At 41.6% G+C, this 19,377-nt stretch overlaps 1 protein-coding gene across 1 annotated transcript in view; it reads left to right on the top strand.

Annotated features, from left to right (window-relative positions):
* The window catches only part of zbtb47b (zinc finger and BTB domain containing 47b), a 36,618-nt gene that overhangs the window by 7,243 nt on the left and 9,998 nt on the right, over positions 1-19,377 (top strand). The window contains exons 2-4 of the mRNA XM_049564816.1: positions 14,469-15,857; positions 17,878-18,025; positions 18,788-18,903. Of these exons, the coding sequence (XP_049420773.1) occupies positions 14,469-15,857; positions 17,878-18,025; positions 18,788-18,903 (1,653 nt within the window). The remainder of the gene's footprint in view (positions 1-14,468; positions 15,858-17,877; positions 18,026-18,787; positions 18,904-19,377) is intronic.

Here is a 19,377-nt window from a genome sequence, read left to right as displayed (position 1 = left end):
GGAGATTGGATGTCTAGGATTAGAGCAGCACTAATACAGATAATATTGTCTTTATTAATTGCAGCCAGCAGTGAATGCTGTGGTTAAGAAAGTGAAATGTTTTAATGGGCTGAGGGGAATAAAATAATTAGCTAAAGTAGTGGAAAGAGGAAACTGAATAACCAGCAGCTCATTTTAAAGTAATTTAGGATTTGCCTTTTGCTGTATCTGAAATTGTCCTGCTGTACATTTCACCTGGAATCTCATTCAGTTTTTATAAGGAAGTTCAGTTTGTCATATAGAGTTCATTTGACTTGTTCTCTTTTTCACCCTGGAAAATGTCTTCATCAATAACAATAATTACTGAATAATGAGCCGGCTATATTCTTAATTAAAGTTAGAGTTCACCCCCAAATCAAAAACACATATTTTTCCTCTAGAATGTTTTGGTGTAAGATGCAGAGTGTTGGAGATATCAGATGTAGAGATGTCTGCCTTCTCTTGAATATAATGGAACTAGATGGCACTCTGCTTGTGGTGCTCAAAGCGCCCAAAAAAATACATCTGAAAAAACTCAACAGCAATGTCTCTTTCCAGAAATCATGACCCGGTTACTCCAGCAGTTTCATGTAGGAACTATTTTCTGTCTACTGACCTACACCTGCCACATCATCAAGCAGAAAGCAGCTGCATCCGCTGCTAGCTCACCTAGCACCACCGAGCTAGCTAACGTTACAGCTCAGCCAAGGAGGATGCTTGATGTTTACATCTTGTGCTGTCACAAGCACAGACCTTTGATCAATGAGTAGATGCACACTTCCTGCTGTGCAGTGATATGAATGTAGTTCAGTTGAAAGAAAATAGTTCCCACGTAAAACTGCTAGCGACAAGATCTGTGGATTATCTTGAGTAACTGGGTCATGATTTCTGGAAGGAAGGCAGATATCTCCAACACTTTGTAACTGACATCGAAACAGTCTAGATCAGGGGTCTTCAATTTTTTTCAGGCCAAGGACTCCTGAAAGAGACACAGCAGGGACCCCCTACTACATATACTGTATAAAATTGGACTTGAGATAATTTTCTGAATATTTTTTGGTCTTCTCTTGTTTCTGACTGCCTGTTGCTGTTAAGTCAGCATGGCTAGGTGCCTTAAGGCCTTTGCACACTGAGTCATTTTTCTCAGGTGTGTTGTTTTAATCCATCATCCGAAAAAAAAAAAAAATATTTACGCAGAGAAACCTAATTGATGCTGCTCTGTTCTGTTCCTGGGGGGTCTTCCCTGCATTAGGCTTTGTAGGCCATGTAGGCGCATGGAAGGGCAGGGAGGTGTGCTCTGTCTGCCTCAGGCTTTCCTCATTTGCACAAGAGGTGTGTTCTCTCTGTCTTAGGCTTCCCACATAGGTGGGTGGAAGAGGCTTTCTGCATAGGCCCAAGGAAAGGCAGAGAGGTCCCAGAACAGAGCCATACCGCCAAATATAATACTGCAAATGGAAATAAAGTTTTCTTTGACTAAAGTGTTCCTGATTAAACTTAAGTTAAATCATCAAGAGGTGATTTGGTGGCCCTACTACAGTAACTCTGACGTCCCCCTAGGGGTCAAAGACCCCCTGTTGAAGACCCAGGATCTAGACTGATACATTGCACTACAGTGAAGAGATATGATTTCTGGTTGAACTGTCCCTTTAAAGGGGCACTCCTGTGATTTAGTACTGCTCTTCTATAGTGTTTGGCGATGACCTCTCCGTAACCTTAAATCAGCTATAATCAATAATTTTGTAACAACAATGGATTGAATAATTGTGTAATGTGAATGGGGTCGCTCCTACTGATGAACACAGAGCATTATCTGAAGCATTGTTTTGGCTACTTGTTTTGATTTTTCAGGCCGAAATTTTACTGTTTTGGTTCACTCTCATCTGTCTTATCATAGCGTAGTTTTCAGCAGGAAGCTGTTTTCAGCCACAAAGCACTAAAAACCCACTTTACACTACCAGCAGACCACCAAACTTAGATTTAGATTTAGATATCCCAGAGTCTCATAATTTTGATGATTTATGATGGTTGAGTTTCCACCAATCTGCATCACATGCACCACTAATTTCCTGGATTATATAATCCCATAGCCTCATATCACAAGGTGTAACTATCCTCCCTAATACCGTTATTATCCGATAAACATTGCCATCCCAGTGAGTATTAAACTCTACTTTAATGTGCCTGTGCATGTGACCGTGCCATGTGTGACCTCGGCAGTGAGCATGCTGCCACCCGCCGCTGTGGCTCCCCCCTTTAGTCATGAACATTGATTTTTATTAGCATTTTTTATCATAGTGCTGTAATGATCGCCGCAGGGCTTGTTAAAAGTGAGACCTTGTCACTTGTGCTATTACCAATCTGGCTCGTCTATGCGAGAGCAACACGTTTGATAACGGCATAATGTGAATCCAGGCACATTCAGATCCTCTCTTTGCTTGCATCAGCAGTGTCATCATCATCACACACATGCCAGAATTCCTTATTTTCTGTTTACTGACGTGGGCACAAATGCATGATTATGATGCAGGTGCACATGCATGGGCGGTCAGGGTTGCAGACGTGTGGGTGGATGTGCTCGTGCATCTACTGTATATGCTTCTTCTACCTCAAGGTCAGCGCTGGGTCTCTGTGCTGATTGGATTTAGAGAGGAGAGGAGGGAGTGCTGCAGACAGAGGAGAAATCTTCCACTAGACACATGGACGGATTATGAGACAACAGCACAGACATATAAAAGGCCCCCCCCCACACCCCTTTTACATTGGAGCGAGACACCCAGACTACAAGGTTGCTTTGTATCTTGTGGTAGTTTTGCGTGTCTTTGTAGTTGTTTTGCATCTTGTGGTCATTTTGTGTGTCTTTGTAGACATTTTGCCCTGCTCTGTGGTTGATTTGCATCTTTGTTAAGTCATTTTGTCTCTCTGCGGTTATTTTGCGTTTTTTTAAGTGATTTTGCATCTCTTTGTGGTGATTTTGTCTCCCTTTGTGAATGTTTTGCATCTATGTGGCAATTTTGCATCTTCTTGCAGTCATTTTGCATCTCTTTGTAGTTGTATGGTGTCTCTTTGTCGTCCTTTTTATCCCTTTGTGGTTTCTTTGTGGTCATTTTGTCTCCCTTTGAGGTTGTGCGTCTCTCTGTGGCCGTTTTCGTCTTTTTGGAGCCATTTTGCATCTTTTTGTGGGTGTTTTACTGCTCTTTGTGATTATTTCGTCTCTCTTTGTAAATTTTTTGCACCTATGTGGCAATTTTGCATCTTCTTGCAGTCATTTTGCATCTCTTTGTGGTTGTATGGCGTCTCCTTGTCGTCCTTTGTCTCCCTTTGAGGTAGCTTTGCATCTATTTGGAGCTGTTTTCGTCCTTTTGAAGTCATTTTGCATCCCTTTGTGGTTGTTTTGTGTCTTTTTGTGGCCATTTTGCATCTTTTTGCAGTCATTTCACATTTCTTTATGGTTGTTTTGCATGTCTGTTTGTGATTATGTTCCCCTTTATGGTACTTTTGTGACTCTTTTAACATCCTTTTGTGGTCGTTTTGCAACAATTTGTAGTCGTGTATATTTTGTGGCCATTTTGCATCTTTTTATGGGTGTTTTGCCTCTTTTTGTAGTTGTTTTTTTGTTGTTTTGCACTCCGTTGTGGCCCTTTTGAGTCTTTTTGCATCTTTTCATGGTCGTTTTGTGTCAGTTTGGAGCCGTTTTGCTTGTATTTGTGGCCATTCTATGTTTCTTTGTGGCCATTTTGCATCTCTTTGTCATTTGATTTGCCTCAATAAAAAATGTTGACAGTGGTTCTACAGTATATGGAGGCCCTGGCCCAGGGGACCTGTGAGACTTTGGGCCCCTGGGCTTGTACCCAATAGGCCTGTTCAGTAATCCATGACTAGACATAAACACTGAAAGCAGGGAGACAACTTGGCAGACTGCTTTCTGTCACTGCCAGTCTTTCTCAGCCTGTATCCTAGACCAGATAACACCTCGAGGATTAAGCCACGATTCTCACCCAGAGAATCAGAATTCACTCCTCTGGCTCAGCTTCTCTGGGACTAAACCTGTCTGTCGTTTGGCGTCAGCAGCAGGGAAGGTCTGGTGAGCACACAGAGGACACAGTGTCAGTCATTACCCTGATGACTTTTTAATGGCTGTCTGATTGGACTCCTCCAGAAATGACATGCCCTTGTCCTGTTCTGTTTGGTTGTGTTTACGCGTGACCTGATCCATATCCCGCCACGTAAAAGTGCTCTGACGTTACTGTGAGGCCAAACTAGCTGATGTAACTGGGTGATCTCTTTGTGGAGAGTTTGTATTCGGGCCTGTCATGCTTTGCTCTTGTCTGCACTGATGATGACTCAGGGATCTGTGTGTGTGTGTATCTGTGTGTGTGCTGCTCTCTTACCATCTCCATGCCAGTGAGTGAGATGAGGCCTGACACGGTGCCCACTCTCCTTCCTCCGGGTGTCAGTCACGTCGAGCCCTGCGCCGGGCCCCTCAGCAGGAGGCCTCGCTGTGTACAGGGCTGCTGAGTGTGCTCTTTACTGTAGGTTGAAGTGCTCCGTGGGTGGAAGTGCCCCCGACCCCCCCCCCCCACCCACCCACCTCCCCGCTGGGTGACAAGAGGGACTGAGGCATGAGATCATGGGATTGCTGTCTTCATGACTGTGGATGGTTGGGTGATCTGTTTTTGGTCCCGATGGTCATTTCCAAGTAGAGTGACTTCACTGTGCATATGGACAGTTTGACATTTCGCTGGTAGCAAGTTGCACTCATTTGTGCAGTGATTTAATGAGCATTTTGTGGTCTGAATTAGATTTGTAGTAGACGGACTGAACTGAGAGAACTGCTTTGCATCAACAAATGAATTAGATTAACACACTGTTTCAATGCTGTAAAAGAAAGATAAGGCTACTTTTCACTATTGAATTTAGTGTTAAAACCGTTCATGGACAAGAAATAAATCAACAAAAATTCTGATAATTGCACAGAAGTCATAATTTTCTGGTTGCAGTTTCTACAAATAGAAGATTTGCTGCTTTTTCTTCTTGCTTAAAATCAGAGTTAATTGAATATTATTCAGTTTGGGGTTGTTGGTTGTGCTAAATCAGATAAAACATCAACAGATAATAATACAGTAATTAAAATAATCATCTGTAATTTATTAAACAAAATGAGGTCTGAAATACACTCAGAAATGCAAACAGATGAGTCCAGTCTTGACTAAAGGTACACATTTTTTCTCTCACCTATAGTGCTATTTATCAATCTAGATTGTTTTGAGTTGCTGAGTGTTGGAGATATCAGCTAGAGTGATGTTTGTATTCTCTTGAATATAATGGAACTAGGTGGCACTCGGCTTGTGGTGCTCAAAGTGCCAACGAAATACAATTGGAAAAACTCGACAGCAATGTCCCTTTTTAGAAATCATGACCCAGTAACTCAAGATAATCCACAGACCTTGTTGTGAGCAGTTTCATGTAGGGACTATGTTCTTTCTACTGAACTACACCCTCCAACCGTATCACCACGCAGAGGGAAGCGTGCAACCACTCATGAACGAGAGCATTGTGCTCATGACAGCAAACATAATGGCGTCCTCTTTGTCTGAGCTGTAATGTTAGCTAGCTCAGTGGTGCTAGGTGAGCTAGCAGTAGATGTATGCCTCCTTCTCTGCAGTGATATGGTTTAGGCAACATGGTGGACATCATTACGTAAATATCAATTTAAATTACAATGCAGTAAATTTATGCAGAATCACACATGAAATGATCTAAATGACATTTAAAGCAATTAAATATATTTTGTGCAATATATGACACCAGACATTCCATATGTGTATGGGAACAACTTCAGTAAATTCTTACTCAAAGTTGTTGGCTAGTATCTTTAATTTAGATACTAGTGACGCAAGAAAAATTATATAATTGCAATTAGAATACAGAAAAATTAACAGACAATAATACCGTAAAACTTCAATTAAAAGCCCAGTTCCTTTTACTAACCTGGTGTGGCTACACATTTTGACAAATAAAGGCCTGTCTCAATTAGAAGCTTGGTCTGGTTGCCAAACAGTTCTTTTTTTTTTGTTTTTTATACAAGTTCTTTGGATGTATAACACCAAGTTGTTGGCTATCTCAAATTATGTGTCCACCCCTCGATTACCCTGTAAGATATTCATATTCCTTTAGTCCATAAGGGTCCTCAGATCAAAAGAATCAAAAGGATTTTTCATAAATATTAATCCAAGTTATAAGTATTGTTTTAACAGAATAAAATGGTGTTGTGTTGGTATGCCAGGTGACGTCTGTTGGAGCAAGATCACATGAATGATTCATAACTGATATATTATCTGAAGCCTACTTTTTATACAAGTAATATTCATACTAGTTTAAATAAACAATTTGATTGTGTTTCCCATCTTTTGCTATCCTAAATATAGGCCTGTTGATTTCAGTGATTAAAGCAATAGCCCAGGCTACTGACTAAAGTTGTACGGTATTCAGTTATCTCTCATACAGGTGTTTATTTTCAGTCCTACTTGAATATGTTCTGTCTTCCCAGATACTTTTCTATTTAGATATGTATATTAATATGAGCCACTGCACTCAAACTTTGTGGTGAGTAATCCACAATTCAGACTGTTAAAGTAATTTGGAAGGTATACATAACTTGCAACGACGCAGAAAAATACAGTGTTATTATTATTATTTTTTTTTTTTGTCTGTATCACCCACATATGTTTGCTTAGAAAGATGAAGAAGGTGACGTGAGAGGACACTGAGTTCAGTCTGAGCAGTCTGTTGGCAGGCAGAGAGAAAGCTTTAACCCCCGCAGTGTTTTCCCCCCGGGACTCCCTCCTGCCTGAATACAACCTGCCCTCCCTCGCACTATTGATGTGTCCATGACTCTGTGCTGTGCTCTGACATTGGCCCCCGCTAATGGCTCAGTCTGTTCACCGCAAACAAGACAGTCAAGGTAGATGTTGTTTGGTTCCCTGCTCATACATCTGCTGTCTTGCCTGGTGGGTGCAAAATAGAAGCAGAATAACATTTAAGGGAAACGTTAGCAAGAGAAAACACTGGAAAAGGATGAAAATTTAAGACTTTGTTTCATTTTACAGCTGTCTAAGTTTTACATGCGCTGCTCTTACAGGTCGCCTCACAGTCAGTGTCAACTGCATTATAGTGATCAGATAATCCACAGAAGAGGGATCCCTCCTCAGTTGCTCTTCCTGAGGTTTCTACCGTTTTTTTTCCCCGTTAAAGGGGTTTTTTTGGGGAGTTTTTCCTTATCCGCTGTGAGGGTCTTAAGGACAGAGGGATGTCGTATGCTGTAAAGCCCTGTGAGGCAAATTGTGATTTGTGATATTGGGCTTTATAAATAAAATTGATTGATTGATTGATTGATTGATAAGGGAACTTTTAAAATAGTAGCTCTGCAGAGGTCACAGTACACATCACCAGTCTGTAGCCGCACAGTGACGGAGATGCAGACTTTACAGAGTAGTAAATCCACACGAGCCATCCAGTGAAAAGGTGTGGGGGAGAAAAGGGCATTCTCACCAGTGAAAGTCAAATTAGAAAGAGGGATTTCATTCTCTGACTCGGCTCCGTCTGGCTCAGGTCCACAAGTCAGGCCTCTGCCAAGTGCATACCACAGACCCTGACATGGCCGAGCTGGGTGAGGATCCACCAGTTAGTTCTGTATCACAAGCTTTGACTGACACATTGACTGTGAGCTTGACTTGCACCACTTAGTCTGACCATCGCTGAAAAGCAACAGCTATTCAACAGCAATAATTATAAACCTTTTTCCTCTTCTCATGGATGATGCAGCCTCCTCTTGGGCCAAGCAGTAATCCTGTGCATCATCCATCACAGCTCCATCAAAACTGGATTAGTGGTAAAGTAGTCTCAAAGTTTGAAACTCTGCATTTTAATTAAAGCATTGCCATCAGGCTGATCAGGGAAGTGTTTTTTAAATGCCTGATTATCTTCCCAAAATGCATCAGCCCTCCAAATTGGGTAACGATGATGCCTGACGCATACTTGAGTGAAACCCCATTAGAGCAGTTAAACAATGGATAAATTTGGTTTTGTCAGTTGTGACCTTTCGGAGTTGGTAATTGTGATGTTCGATTAGAGCACATTCATCAGGCCAATTAGTATAATTCTGAATAGGAAAGAAAAGCAATGAAAATGCACAAATTTGATCAGGTTGGATCAGTGATTAAATCTACTGTTGAAGACCATGTCACATAATAGAAAGTTCTAAAACAGCTACTTAATAGACTGAAACACAATGTTTGTTTACAGTAACTTTTGAGTAGAAAATCCCCTCCTCACGTATATAAAATGAAACGGTGTTGAGCAAATGCTGCCTCAGTTGGTTGGTTTTTAGCCACCTATAAAGGATCCACCTAAAAATAATCAATATCAATTTAAGTGTACGTTTTTATTTAGAATATTTTCACCTCTTTACCTTGCCATCAGACAGTCCAGGGCTGCCCCCAACTAAGAATTTTCCTAGTCGACCAATAGTCGTCATTTAGGGCCATTAGTCGACTAGTCGCCTGCATGTTTACGATATTAATTTAACTCTTAAATTATATATTTCTGGCGGGGCAACACAATGGTTTGAGTTCAAGGTGTGAGAAAGAATAGTATCAGTAACATTGTTAACACTGTGCTACATTACAGAGAAATACAAAACCGTACTAATGAACCTTCATTAATATAGGCCTATATTTTATCTACAAGTGCACGTCACACACTGAGCGAGCCGCCTGTTCCTTTGTCTGTCCTTTCAAATTAAATTCCCACATGGTCCAGTCATATAGGTTTTGATTTATTCTGCGGTTCAAAACAATTGCCTTGTTGTGAGCTTTTTCAGTGATTTAACAATTCGGTTAGTGGTGTGTTAAAAACTGCAATACAGCATGATCAAGGGCGTAGGTTTCCTTTGAAAATTCGGGGGACGCATATGAAATGGAGGATTTAGGGTCCTCCCCGAAAAGTTGAGCATCAAACACTTAATTTCCTGCATTCTTCTGAATTTGTGTGCATCTTTTTTTTCCTTTTCTGTTATAATCTATGGTGAAAATTTCTTTAATTTCATCAAAATAGAAGCCCTCTGCAAATTTCTTATTTTCATTTGGGGGGGACGCGTGTTCTAAATATTCAGGGAGATGTGTCCCCTTTGTCTCCCCAGAAATCTACATCTATGAGTGTGAAGACAATTATTTGGCATGCTGTTTTTCATGTTGCACTTACCTACAGGCAGAACTGTCACGTTCTATAACATGTAAAGGTCACAGTAAAATTTTGACAGTTAAATGAATAGCATTGTTATTGGATTAAAAGACATCAACCTTGAGAGTCGCCGCATGCAACAGGCCCTTTGTGGCCTCCACAATGCAAGAAGATCCCCTTGCATGTTGTGTTTGGCAGATTAAATGAGTGTGGAAAGGGAGCTTTGATTGAAGCCCGTTTAAATGACACCTCTTGTTGGGTGCGTCAGTAATCCCCCCGCTGCGTGTTTGTCACGGTCAGGCCAGATATGAATAATGTATTGGGAGGCATCTGACTGAGAGGCTGGTTAAAGGTGGCGCTCCCTCTAATGACAGCAAACAAGCGCTCTCCCTGACATTTCCATGGAAAGGTGGGGAGGCGGGGAGAAAAGGGGGTGAGAGATAATGACAGACAAAGATCGAGGGAGCTGGATGCGGTCTTTAATTGCAAAGTACTCACTCAATTTGTTTGGCTGGAGTACTGTATGTGATGAAAAGTGACAAGATGGCTTCGTCTTTATTGTGTGTTGTAACAGATGCTTATTGCTGCATGGTAACAAATATCTGCTTTTGGATTGCATAGTTTTAAAGCATCTGTCTGGATGACAATAATGCAGTCATTCACTGTCATTCAGCAGTAAATGAATGATTGCTGTGTTCATGCCTTAATTGTGACCATGTGATTGACCATTTTAACACATCTTTGCATGCACGTGAGTGATATGTAGTGTCACAGTTTCAGCAAATCAGAGAATAAAGTGGTTCCCATTTGATTGTTTTTTGTTTTTTTTTTGTCTCCAATCTGATTGTTAGCAGGATAATCAATTACTTGGATAGTAAGGAAGCACTTTCAGAGTGTACACTGAAAACTCATCAAGCAGCAGCAAAGTGCGGCCTGCAATGAGCTCACATGCCTGGAAAGCTGGGGTGGCAATTCTAAGCTTACTGAGCTGAGGCTGTTTGATTCTGCGACAAAGTGCAGCCAAACTAAAAGTTGGTCATAATTTAAAGGTATACCATGCAAAATTGTCAGTTAGTTTGTAAACACGCTCCCCAGCAAAAGTGACAGTAAAAGTTAAGCCCCAGATTCGGGGCAATCTCACTCCGCTAGCTTCTCACGACAGCAACGTTAGCTCCTCTGTTTCATTAATATTTGACTGAAAAACATGCACGTAGGCTGAAATTCAACTGTGCCATTCAATAGAGGGACACAGTGACTTAAACCAGTGGTGAATAAGAAATATAATGATGTTACATGTAATTTGTTAGGCTGCGAGTAGAGGAAAAATGTCCGCTAGCCGCTAGGCTAATTAATGCAATGTAATCATGCTTAAGCTAACGTGCTGAATTTGATAATTTGTCAAATTTTGTTAATGTTAGTCCGTGTTTTATGGCTGTTTGGTGAAGTTTGCCTTCAGGACTTTAAACCAGATAGTCCTGAAGGTTTATGAAAAAGAGTTTGGGTTAAAATGGAAAGATTTCTTCCAGAAGGGGCTTACTAAGCTAACGTTACTTGACTAACTTCATAATTGACAGTTAGCTCTGACCCTTAGTTTCTGCACTTTTTGTTCTTGCACAGTGCAGTTTCCAAAAAAAAACCTGGCAGGTTTAGCTACCTAAAATTTGTGGTAATTTTCTTTCAAGTAATGGGTGTTGGATTTCCCACAGAAATTATTTCTAAGTGGCGACCATCCATTTTGTCGTGGCCTGTAGCTAGCTAACGTTAGCTTATAAACATTAACTCCCTGGCTTGGCTGAAAATTCTTTCTCTGGCTGACTTTTTAATGTTTTCATCTGATAAGTTTTAAAACAACAACTATGTAAAAGGCCCTTAAAAATGCACTTTATGGCCATATATATGATATCACAAACACTGAGGCTAAAGCTACATGACTCACACCAAAAGTTAGTGCCCCTACCAGTTCATAATCAGTGTAGAAGACATGGAAATAAAGATATGGCATTGTTCTTGTATTGCAGTGTGGACTTAGTTGAAAATGAGTTGTAAATAATGTAGTTAAAATGTTTTGTTCTAAATTAAGAGGGCAATTATGGGTGAAACTGAGTGAGACAGATTATTGTGGTCCGCTTATGTGGATGATAGAAAACATGCAAATACATTGAGCACAGAAAGGATTTCTGTTTGCTCAAATTAAATTATTCTTTGCGTGATAATAATTTCCTCCCCAAAATAAAGCTTTGTTTCATGCAAAATTTTTTAGTTGTGCTCAAATTGCCCCTTTGCATGCTCAGGAGTGGGGCATAAAGGCTTGTGCAGACAGTGGGGAAATCATTTGGGAACTCATTTGGAGTCCTGTTTTATAGGTACATATGGCGAGCATCATTATTTTGCATTTCAAATCCCTGGGATCAGATTTTCAGACCCATTAATGATGGCCCAAACATTGCAGTCCTGAAGAGGTAGCAGAATAAGCATCAAGGGATTAGGAAGATCACACAGTTGTTTTGGTAATAGGAACAAAATCTACATGTAAATACATCCTTCATTAAACCTTAAAAAGATGTCGTTGGCTCCTTTATTTTGACCCTCAGCTATCAATGTTTTCAATCTGTTATGCTCATCCTATAGAATTTAATCTTTGTCAGTGTTGTCCTGTTTGAATCTCAGAAGAAGATGCCGATTGTTATCACCAAAGCAGCATAACTTCCAGTCTGCAACTTAAACTTGATCTGATTAAGGCTGCAGCGTTTTGCCCTTGGGCAACGTCTGTAGCCTTGCACAGGGAGAGATAACCCGATCTCCACTCCTCTCTGGCTCGCAGTCCAATTTAGCAGCTCAAAACTATGAATAAATCTAACACTTCCATAATTGAATTCTTCAAACAGGCCAGATTTTCAAGGTTAGTCCCATATGCAAATCCATTTTCCAGCTTTAACAATGAGCAGTCATTTTCATTGATCTTAAAGACAAACTATATGTTGGGCAGCAGGGAAAGAATCAAGAACACTTAACAGTCTTTGTAATGGGATTCATACTCATTTACCGCAGTTTTACATAAATTCCATAATAGTTATTGTCCTAGAATGAATTGTTAATTTAATATATTGCCCTTACCCTTTTTTCTTTATTGCACATGTCTTGTCCTGCACATGCAACAGTAAATATTGAAAAATAAGACACATAGAGATGTAATTATGGCTCACAGATACATCATCTCCAGCCCAAACAAGGTTTTTATTAATACTCGGTGTTATTCTGCCTTCAAGAGATGCCCAGAATGATAAATTCCATTAATTGTTTGCAGGGTTAGTTAGTATTTATTCGGCATGGTTTCCCTAATTATTTCTCCGGACGTGTTTTGTCTTGTGCATAATTCTCCATTCCTCAGGGACAGTGTAGTGAGTGGGTGTGCTGAGAGAGCCGGCTAATGGGGGTGGGATGGCACAGAATACCAATGCTCAGACCAGTCAGTCCTTGCAGAGACCAGGCACTGTGTTTGTGTTTGTTGTGTGTATGTGTGTGTGTGTCTGTGCATTTGTGTTTTTTTGCGCATGGTTGCACATCACATATGCGTGTGAGTGTGTGTGTGTGTGTTTGCTCTGTTTGCTGCTCTGTCCCCACTCACATCCCGTCTGGATCGAAACCCTGCCCTTCCTGTGCTAAAATAAACCCACCTTGGGAAGTTGAGGACCTTGCACAGAGCGCTGAGTGTTACACCTTTTAGATTTTTCTTGTGCAGCATGCATGCAGTTTGTGACTTGGTGCAGTGCACTTAACAGACTGGAAATCATAAAGAACACTATAATGACTGCTTTAGGATTTATTTCATTAGAAATTGTTTCAGCAATATTTATGCCTCTACTTGGAGGTCAAATTTTAGTACTACAAAATACTGCCAATTTTTGCTATGTACAGGAGTGTAATGCATTCACCTAAGAAAAAAAATCTGCTTTTGTTTTTTCTGAATTAACAAAATAATCATCCCGTTAATTCAGAAAAACAAAAGCAGAGTTTTTTCCATGTTTTCCAATGCAATTTAGGGGGGAAAAAAGGCAAATATTTTTTAGTTAATTTTTTAAGTTAATGCATGTCGCTTCCGTAGTAATGTACTTAGTCATGTGATTGATATGTGTTGCTTTTTATTCAAAAGAAACACAGAAAAAAGTTAGACAACCAGGAGAGCTTCTTCTGCATGAAGATGTAATTAAGTGCTTCCAAAAAAAATGATATGTAATGGGAAAGGTTACAATCAGCATTCATACCCAGGTCAAATGACTCTGCAGTAGTCACTGGTATTTATCGGGGGCAGTTCTGATCGGCTTCGATGGAAATACAACACCTGGGTCAATGTGTGTGCTGATTTTAGCCCTTTTGCCAGCGAGTTGCAACGACTTGCACACATCACAAAATACCATCTGTCTCCACCTCAGCAGCGCTAAAACACTGTTCCACATTTAGTTTGCACTGAGTCTGAGAGTTAGACTGAATAAGTGAGAGATATAAAAAAAGTAACCACAGTAACATTTTCACTGGCCTCCATGCTGCTTTCTAATGTTTACTAACTTGTTTTCCAGCCTGCCTGTGGCATTGAACGTGACACAGCTGGAAAAAAAACAACACACAGAGAAAGGCATGCTCATCTGCTGCAGAGCCGTGTTCACAGCTTTGGTTTACTGGCAATGGGAAAAGACTATCGCCTATCTTTAGCAGCTTTTCCTGTGTTAGATAAACCCATGCACACACACAAATATTTTGGTGGAAACTGGGTCTAAGTAGAACTTGTTGTAGGGGGAATAAAAACAGCACATAATGGAAAATTATACAGTAATTTAATAACATTTAATAACAACAGAAAAAAGAAGTTAAAATTTGCACATATACTATGTTAGCTAAATTGTGTTTTTGTGTTTCTATTTACCGCTGGTTCTTGTTCAACATGCTCATCTGGCACTGATGCTATAACAAGTAAAGTTTGTTTTAAACATATACGCAGGTTTTTTTTAGATAAAGCTTTGTCACACAAGAAGATAAATTGATGTGATGACAGGAAATGTTTCTTGTTAAAATGAGAACTTTTTGGTCACACTGCAGCTGAGATCTAATTGTCTTCCTATTCAGAAGTTTAATCCATTGTATTACTACATGATAATAAGTTCCTTTGATGTTGACTTTTTTCTCTTTCTTTCTCCCTCCATCATGTCCTCTCTCTGCAGCTCATAGTGGAGAAGACCACGGACTTCCCCTCTGCTGAGTTCTCCCTGGTGGAGGATGTGGCTCTGCACTTCACCTGTTTGATGGACAGGCTGAATGAGCAGCGCCTCTTCCAGCCTGACCTGTGTGACGTTGACATCGTTCTGGTGCGTCAGCACAGCACCTTCCCAGCCCATAAGGGCGTGCTGGCGGCCTACAGCCCTTTCTTCCACTCCCTTTTCGCCCAAAGCAAACAGCTGCGGCGGGTGGACCTGTCGCTGGACGCCCTGACCTCTCAGGGCCTGCAACAAATCCTCAACTTCATTTACACCTCCAAACTGCTGGTGAGCAGCCGCACTGTGCGGGACGTGCTCAACGCCGCTACCCTGCTTCAGATGAGCGACATCGCAGCCTCCTGTCGTGACCTCATCAGCAGCCACTCGCTGAGAACCACCTGCGCAGATATGGCCAATCAGGAAGGGCTCGGTGGCGGTGACCCAGCTGCTGTAGCGATGCCCTCCAGCCAGCTGTACCCAGAGATTAAACAGGAGTCAGAGCTGGGGAGGGTGTATAAAAGAGAAGGCAGCAGCCCGTTCTCTGTTAGAGTGGAGGAGGCAGGCAAGGCGGCCTCCCAGCAGAAGCAGTATTACCAGAAGGAGGACGGGTCAGGGGGCGGGGCTGGAACAGGTGTGGCTGCTTTGTGCAAAGTCGAGAGCAATGGAGAGGAGTCAAAGAACGCAGATGGCCACACTTCCTTCAACAGAGACCAGATCATTGTTGAAGTCAACCTCAACAACCAGACCCTCAATGTGTCAAAGGGATCAGAGAGCAAATCAGCAACTGCCACAGAGGCGTCCACCATGTTTGGTCGTTGCCATGACAACCAGAGAGATTCAGAAGACGATGAGGAGAATGAGGCGGAGAATGACGACACAGTTGGAGAAGAGGATGACGATGACCTGAACCTGAAGAGAGGGGACATACTGGGTCAGAGCAGTGAAGAGGACGATGAGGAGGAAGACGAGGAAGAGGAGGAGAACACTCTAAACATTCCAGGCTTGGAGCAGCCAGCCATGATGGATCGACCTCGCCGGGGCACCAGAGCCTTCGCCATGGCGGGTACAACCGCCTCCATGCGGCAGACACTCGCAGAGGCCACGCTGGCCAACCAGCGGCAAGGCGGGAAGAGGCCGCTGGATACGGAGAGCCTGGGCCAGAAAGTGAGGCTGGAGGAGAAGCAACATTTCCCGTGTAAGAAATGCCCTCGCGTCTTCAACAACCGCTGGTACCTGGAGAAACACATGAACGTCACTCACAACCGCATGCAGATCTGCAATAACTGTGGGAAACGCTTCCTGCTGGAGAGCGAGCTGCTGCTGCACCAACAGACCGACTGTGAGAAGAGCATCCAGGTATGATACAACCTCCATCCCCCATTTTTTAAGCTCCTAGTTCTGTTCAATGAATTAACTGTGATTAGTAGATTTGTGTCGGGGGCTAAGTAAATCCACTCACATTTTTCATGCCGAGCTCAACTAAAGTGAAATTTGACACACAAAGTCGTCTTAACAGCACTGACCTTTGAGGGAACAAAGAGCCAGAGAGTCCAAAATGGAGAGAAAGCTTTAGTAGCTTATTAGCTTTGTTGCACCATCCATTTTTGTTTTACCCTCTTCTATCAGTGTAAACTACTCCACAACAGAGGAAGGATTTTCACTTAATATTTCTTCTTATCTTGGTGGCCACCAAGCTTGCTAAATGAGCTAGCTAAGCCCCTTTCCAACTGGACAAAAAATCCACTAACACCCACTTGCAAAGGCTCTTGTCTGTGTTGGGGAAGGTTACAATCAGCATCCATTCCCAGGACAAATGACTCTTCAGCAGTCACAGGTATTTATTGGCTCCAGCTCCAACTGGCTCCGACCAGCAGTAATAAAAACATGACACCTGTGTGGACGTGCTACTTTCCCCCCCTTTTGTGACACAACGCAATGACGCACCACCACAAATACCTTGCGTCAACGCAGTGCTCAAGCATCGTCCAACATTAGTCATCCCCGATTGTGAAAGAGGGAAGAGGACAGAAATTTAAAAAAAAAAGAAGTAACCACCGTTGCATTTTACTGGCCTCCATGCTGCTTTTTACTGTTTACTAACCCTGTTTCCTGACATCCTGACATTAAATGTGACACACTGGTCGTGTACACAGATCTAGTTTACTGGCAATTGGAAAGGAGTCTATTGCCTATTTTTCCTACATTTAAAAAACCTGCACATGCACAAATTTTAGAAAAGGATATTAGCTAATTAGCAAGCTTATTTGTGTGGAGATTTTTTTCCCTTCTCAGTAAAACTCTCTTGAATTAAAACATGTACAATCCTGAGGTAAACAGCTTAGTACAGAACAAATACAGAGAAGCCTGGGGCACTATTGTGCTTGACTAGTGCTAGCATATTCCTGGCTAGCCAGCACCAGCTATAGTAGTTCAGCAACTACCACTCTGAGCAGTCACTAAGTCACCAAGCTACATCAACAACATACTTCTTGAAGACGTGGGATACATTTCACTGTGCCGCTCTCTGCTGTTACCAGGCCTTTACAGTCACAACTTGAGTGACTTGGTGAAATCTCTGTAACCCTGTGGCCAGCTGCTGTCATTAGCAGGATGAAAGAAGGTCAGAGATCATAAAAATGCTGACACACTCATCTGGGTCACCTTTTACCCCCTGATTGGTGGAAGGAGATGGTGATATGTGCAGCTTGGCAAAAAAAAATCATCTGCATGTTTTGGGAGGTAGAAAACGTAGAGTTTATGTTCTGATTCAGATGTGATAATGTGTAGTTTTATTATTTTGACAAAAGATTTAACAGTCCAAGTGGAGGCAAATATAGCTTTTGTGACAAAAATTGATATCCGGTTAAAGATGCAAATCCAACATAATTTACTGTCAAGATTAAAGTCTGTATCAGGGAAACTAAATAGGATTTTGAGGGGGGTTGATGCATTAATAATATAGGAGTTAACACAGCTTGTCTGATTGTTTTGGAAGGCACAAACCTACACTCTTTGTTAGTAGCAGTAGTCTCAGCTTTTAAAGTAGTATTTAGTTAATAATTAGTACATGCACAGTTGCAGTTATGTAAATATATTAACACCAATCACAGTCAGTAACTCAGCAGTCAGTAATAATAAATTCTGATATGTCTCAGTACCTCCACTCTGCAGTGAGCAGCTGGACTCCTGCTGTGGTTTTGAAGATCATTTGCCGCTTTAATCTACTGACTCTAATTGCTTTTTTGGTACAGTGCACGCCCAAGTATCTGTGTAAGCCCACACACCTGGATTGTATTTGTAAAGTCTGTTCCAGATGATACCCAAATAGCTCCTGTAATAACTATATGTTCTCTTCTCTCCTCTGTTTTTTTGGAAGTGTGTAACATGTGGCAAGGCCTTCAAAAAGCTGTGGTCGTTGCACGAGCACAACAAGATCGTCCATGGCTACGCTGAGAAGAAGTTCTCCTGCGAGATCTGTGAGAAGAAGTTTTACACCATGGCTCATGTCAGGAAGCACATGGTCGGTGAGTGGCAGTGACATCAACGATCCTGGTTGGTCGCTTTGTTCCAGTTTGTTACTCTGCTTCCTTTTCCACTGATTGTTGTGCGGGATTTTGTTTTGGGTGTAGCTTTCCTCTTCGACTTTTTGGGAGATAAGTATCTTAATTCCCAGACGGGCTTACCTCATTCACTGTGTGTGTTTCAGTGGTGAAAGTATAGAAGCAAATGGGAGTCATTTATATTTTGAGCTTATGAAATGAAGTTTAAAATCATTTCACAGCCTGCAGTTGCATATTGTATTCTGTGTGCATGTGTGTATCTGAATGTGTCTGTTATACACTCTTGTGTAGAAGAGTTCTGTAGCTTTAGAAATATTTTGCATATCTGTAACTAAGAATTGTGCAGCGTATTTTCAACAGTGAGGAAGTAACTGTAACAAACTACCGTTATTTACTTCCATATAAAAGAAGGGTTTGTACAGACTACCGTGCATCACTGACTCCTATTTTTCCTTCCTGCTGAAGGCGTGACTTGAGAGTTCGATGTGGAAACTTCAGAGGAAATAGATTATTTACTCGATGAGACACATCCATTGTCCTTAGCATCGTAATTAGCAGGTGAAAAAGCCTCAGTGCTGTTCTTAAAGTGCTATTTTAAGGTGGCAGTTTGCTTATTTGTCCTCCTTCTGCTATTGAGTGCCTCAGTATTGAATACCATTAACTTATCTTGCACTGTGTGTGTCTTTGTGTGTGTGTGTCTGTGTGTGTGTTTCTGTGTGTGTTTAGCCCATACGAAGGACATGCCGTTCACCTGTGAGACGTGCGGGAAGTCGTTCAAGCGCAGCATGTCCCTGAAGGTTCACTCTCTGCAGCACTCAGGAGAGAAACCCTTCAAGTGTGAGGTTTGAGCTCCTTTAATACACTGCTGCTGCCACCGCTGCTGCTCTCCACTTAACTCACATGAGGAGTTTCACTCCAGCTGAGATTGCCACCAGTTTAAAACCTGTAATTTCTAAAATGATCGGTGTCTAAAATATAATTTTATGAGTAATGAGTCTGCTTTATGGCTGCTGCTTGTAAAATACTCATGTTAAATACTAAGTTGGGTACTTTTCAGCCTGGACCCTATTTTCCCGTTTTTCTTTGCCTAAATGACAGACGGTAACAGTTTTTAAAAGTGGCCCAGTATTGGGCCAGAAGGCTGCAGCCAACAGCTGCTGAACAGGGTGCAATGTAAACATTCAGGGCAAGTTTGCACCATCAGTTTATGTCCACATCCAGATAAACATTTGTGTTGAGGAGTAGGATCCTTTTGTTTAACTTAGAAACAGCCCGGAAATCATAATCACCAAACCAACAAGACTCCATTGAAATAA

Source organism: Epinephelus fuscoguttatus, linkage group LG21, assembly GCF_011397635.1.
Source record: "Epinephelus fuscoguttatus linkage group LG21, E.fuscoguttatus.final_Chr_v1".
Classification (NCBI taxonomy): Eukaryota; Metazoa; Chordata; class Actinopteri; order Perciformes; family Serranidae; genus Epinephelus; species Epinephelus fuscoguttatus.
The sequence above is the reverse complement of the archived record's forward strand: the minus strand, read 5'-3'. Positions and strand labels throughout refer to the sequence as shown.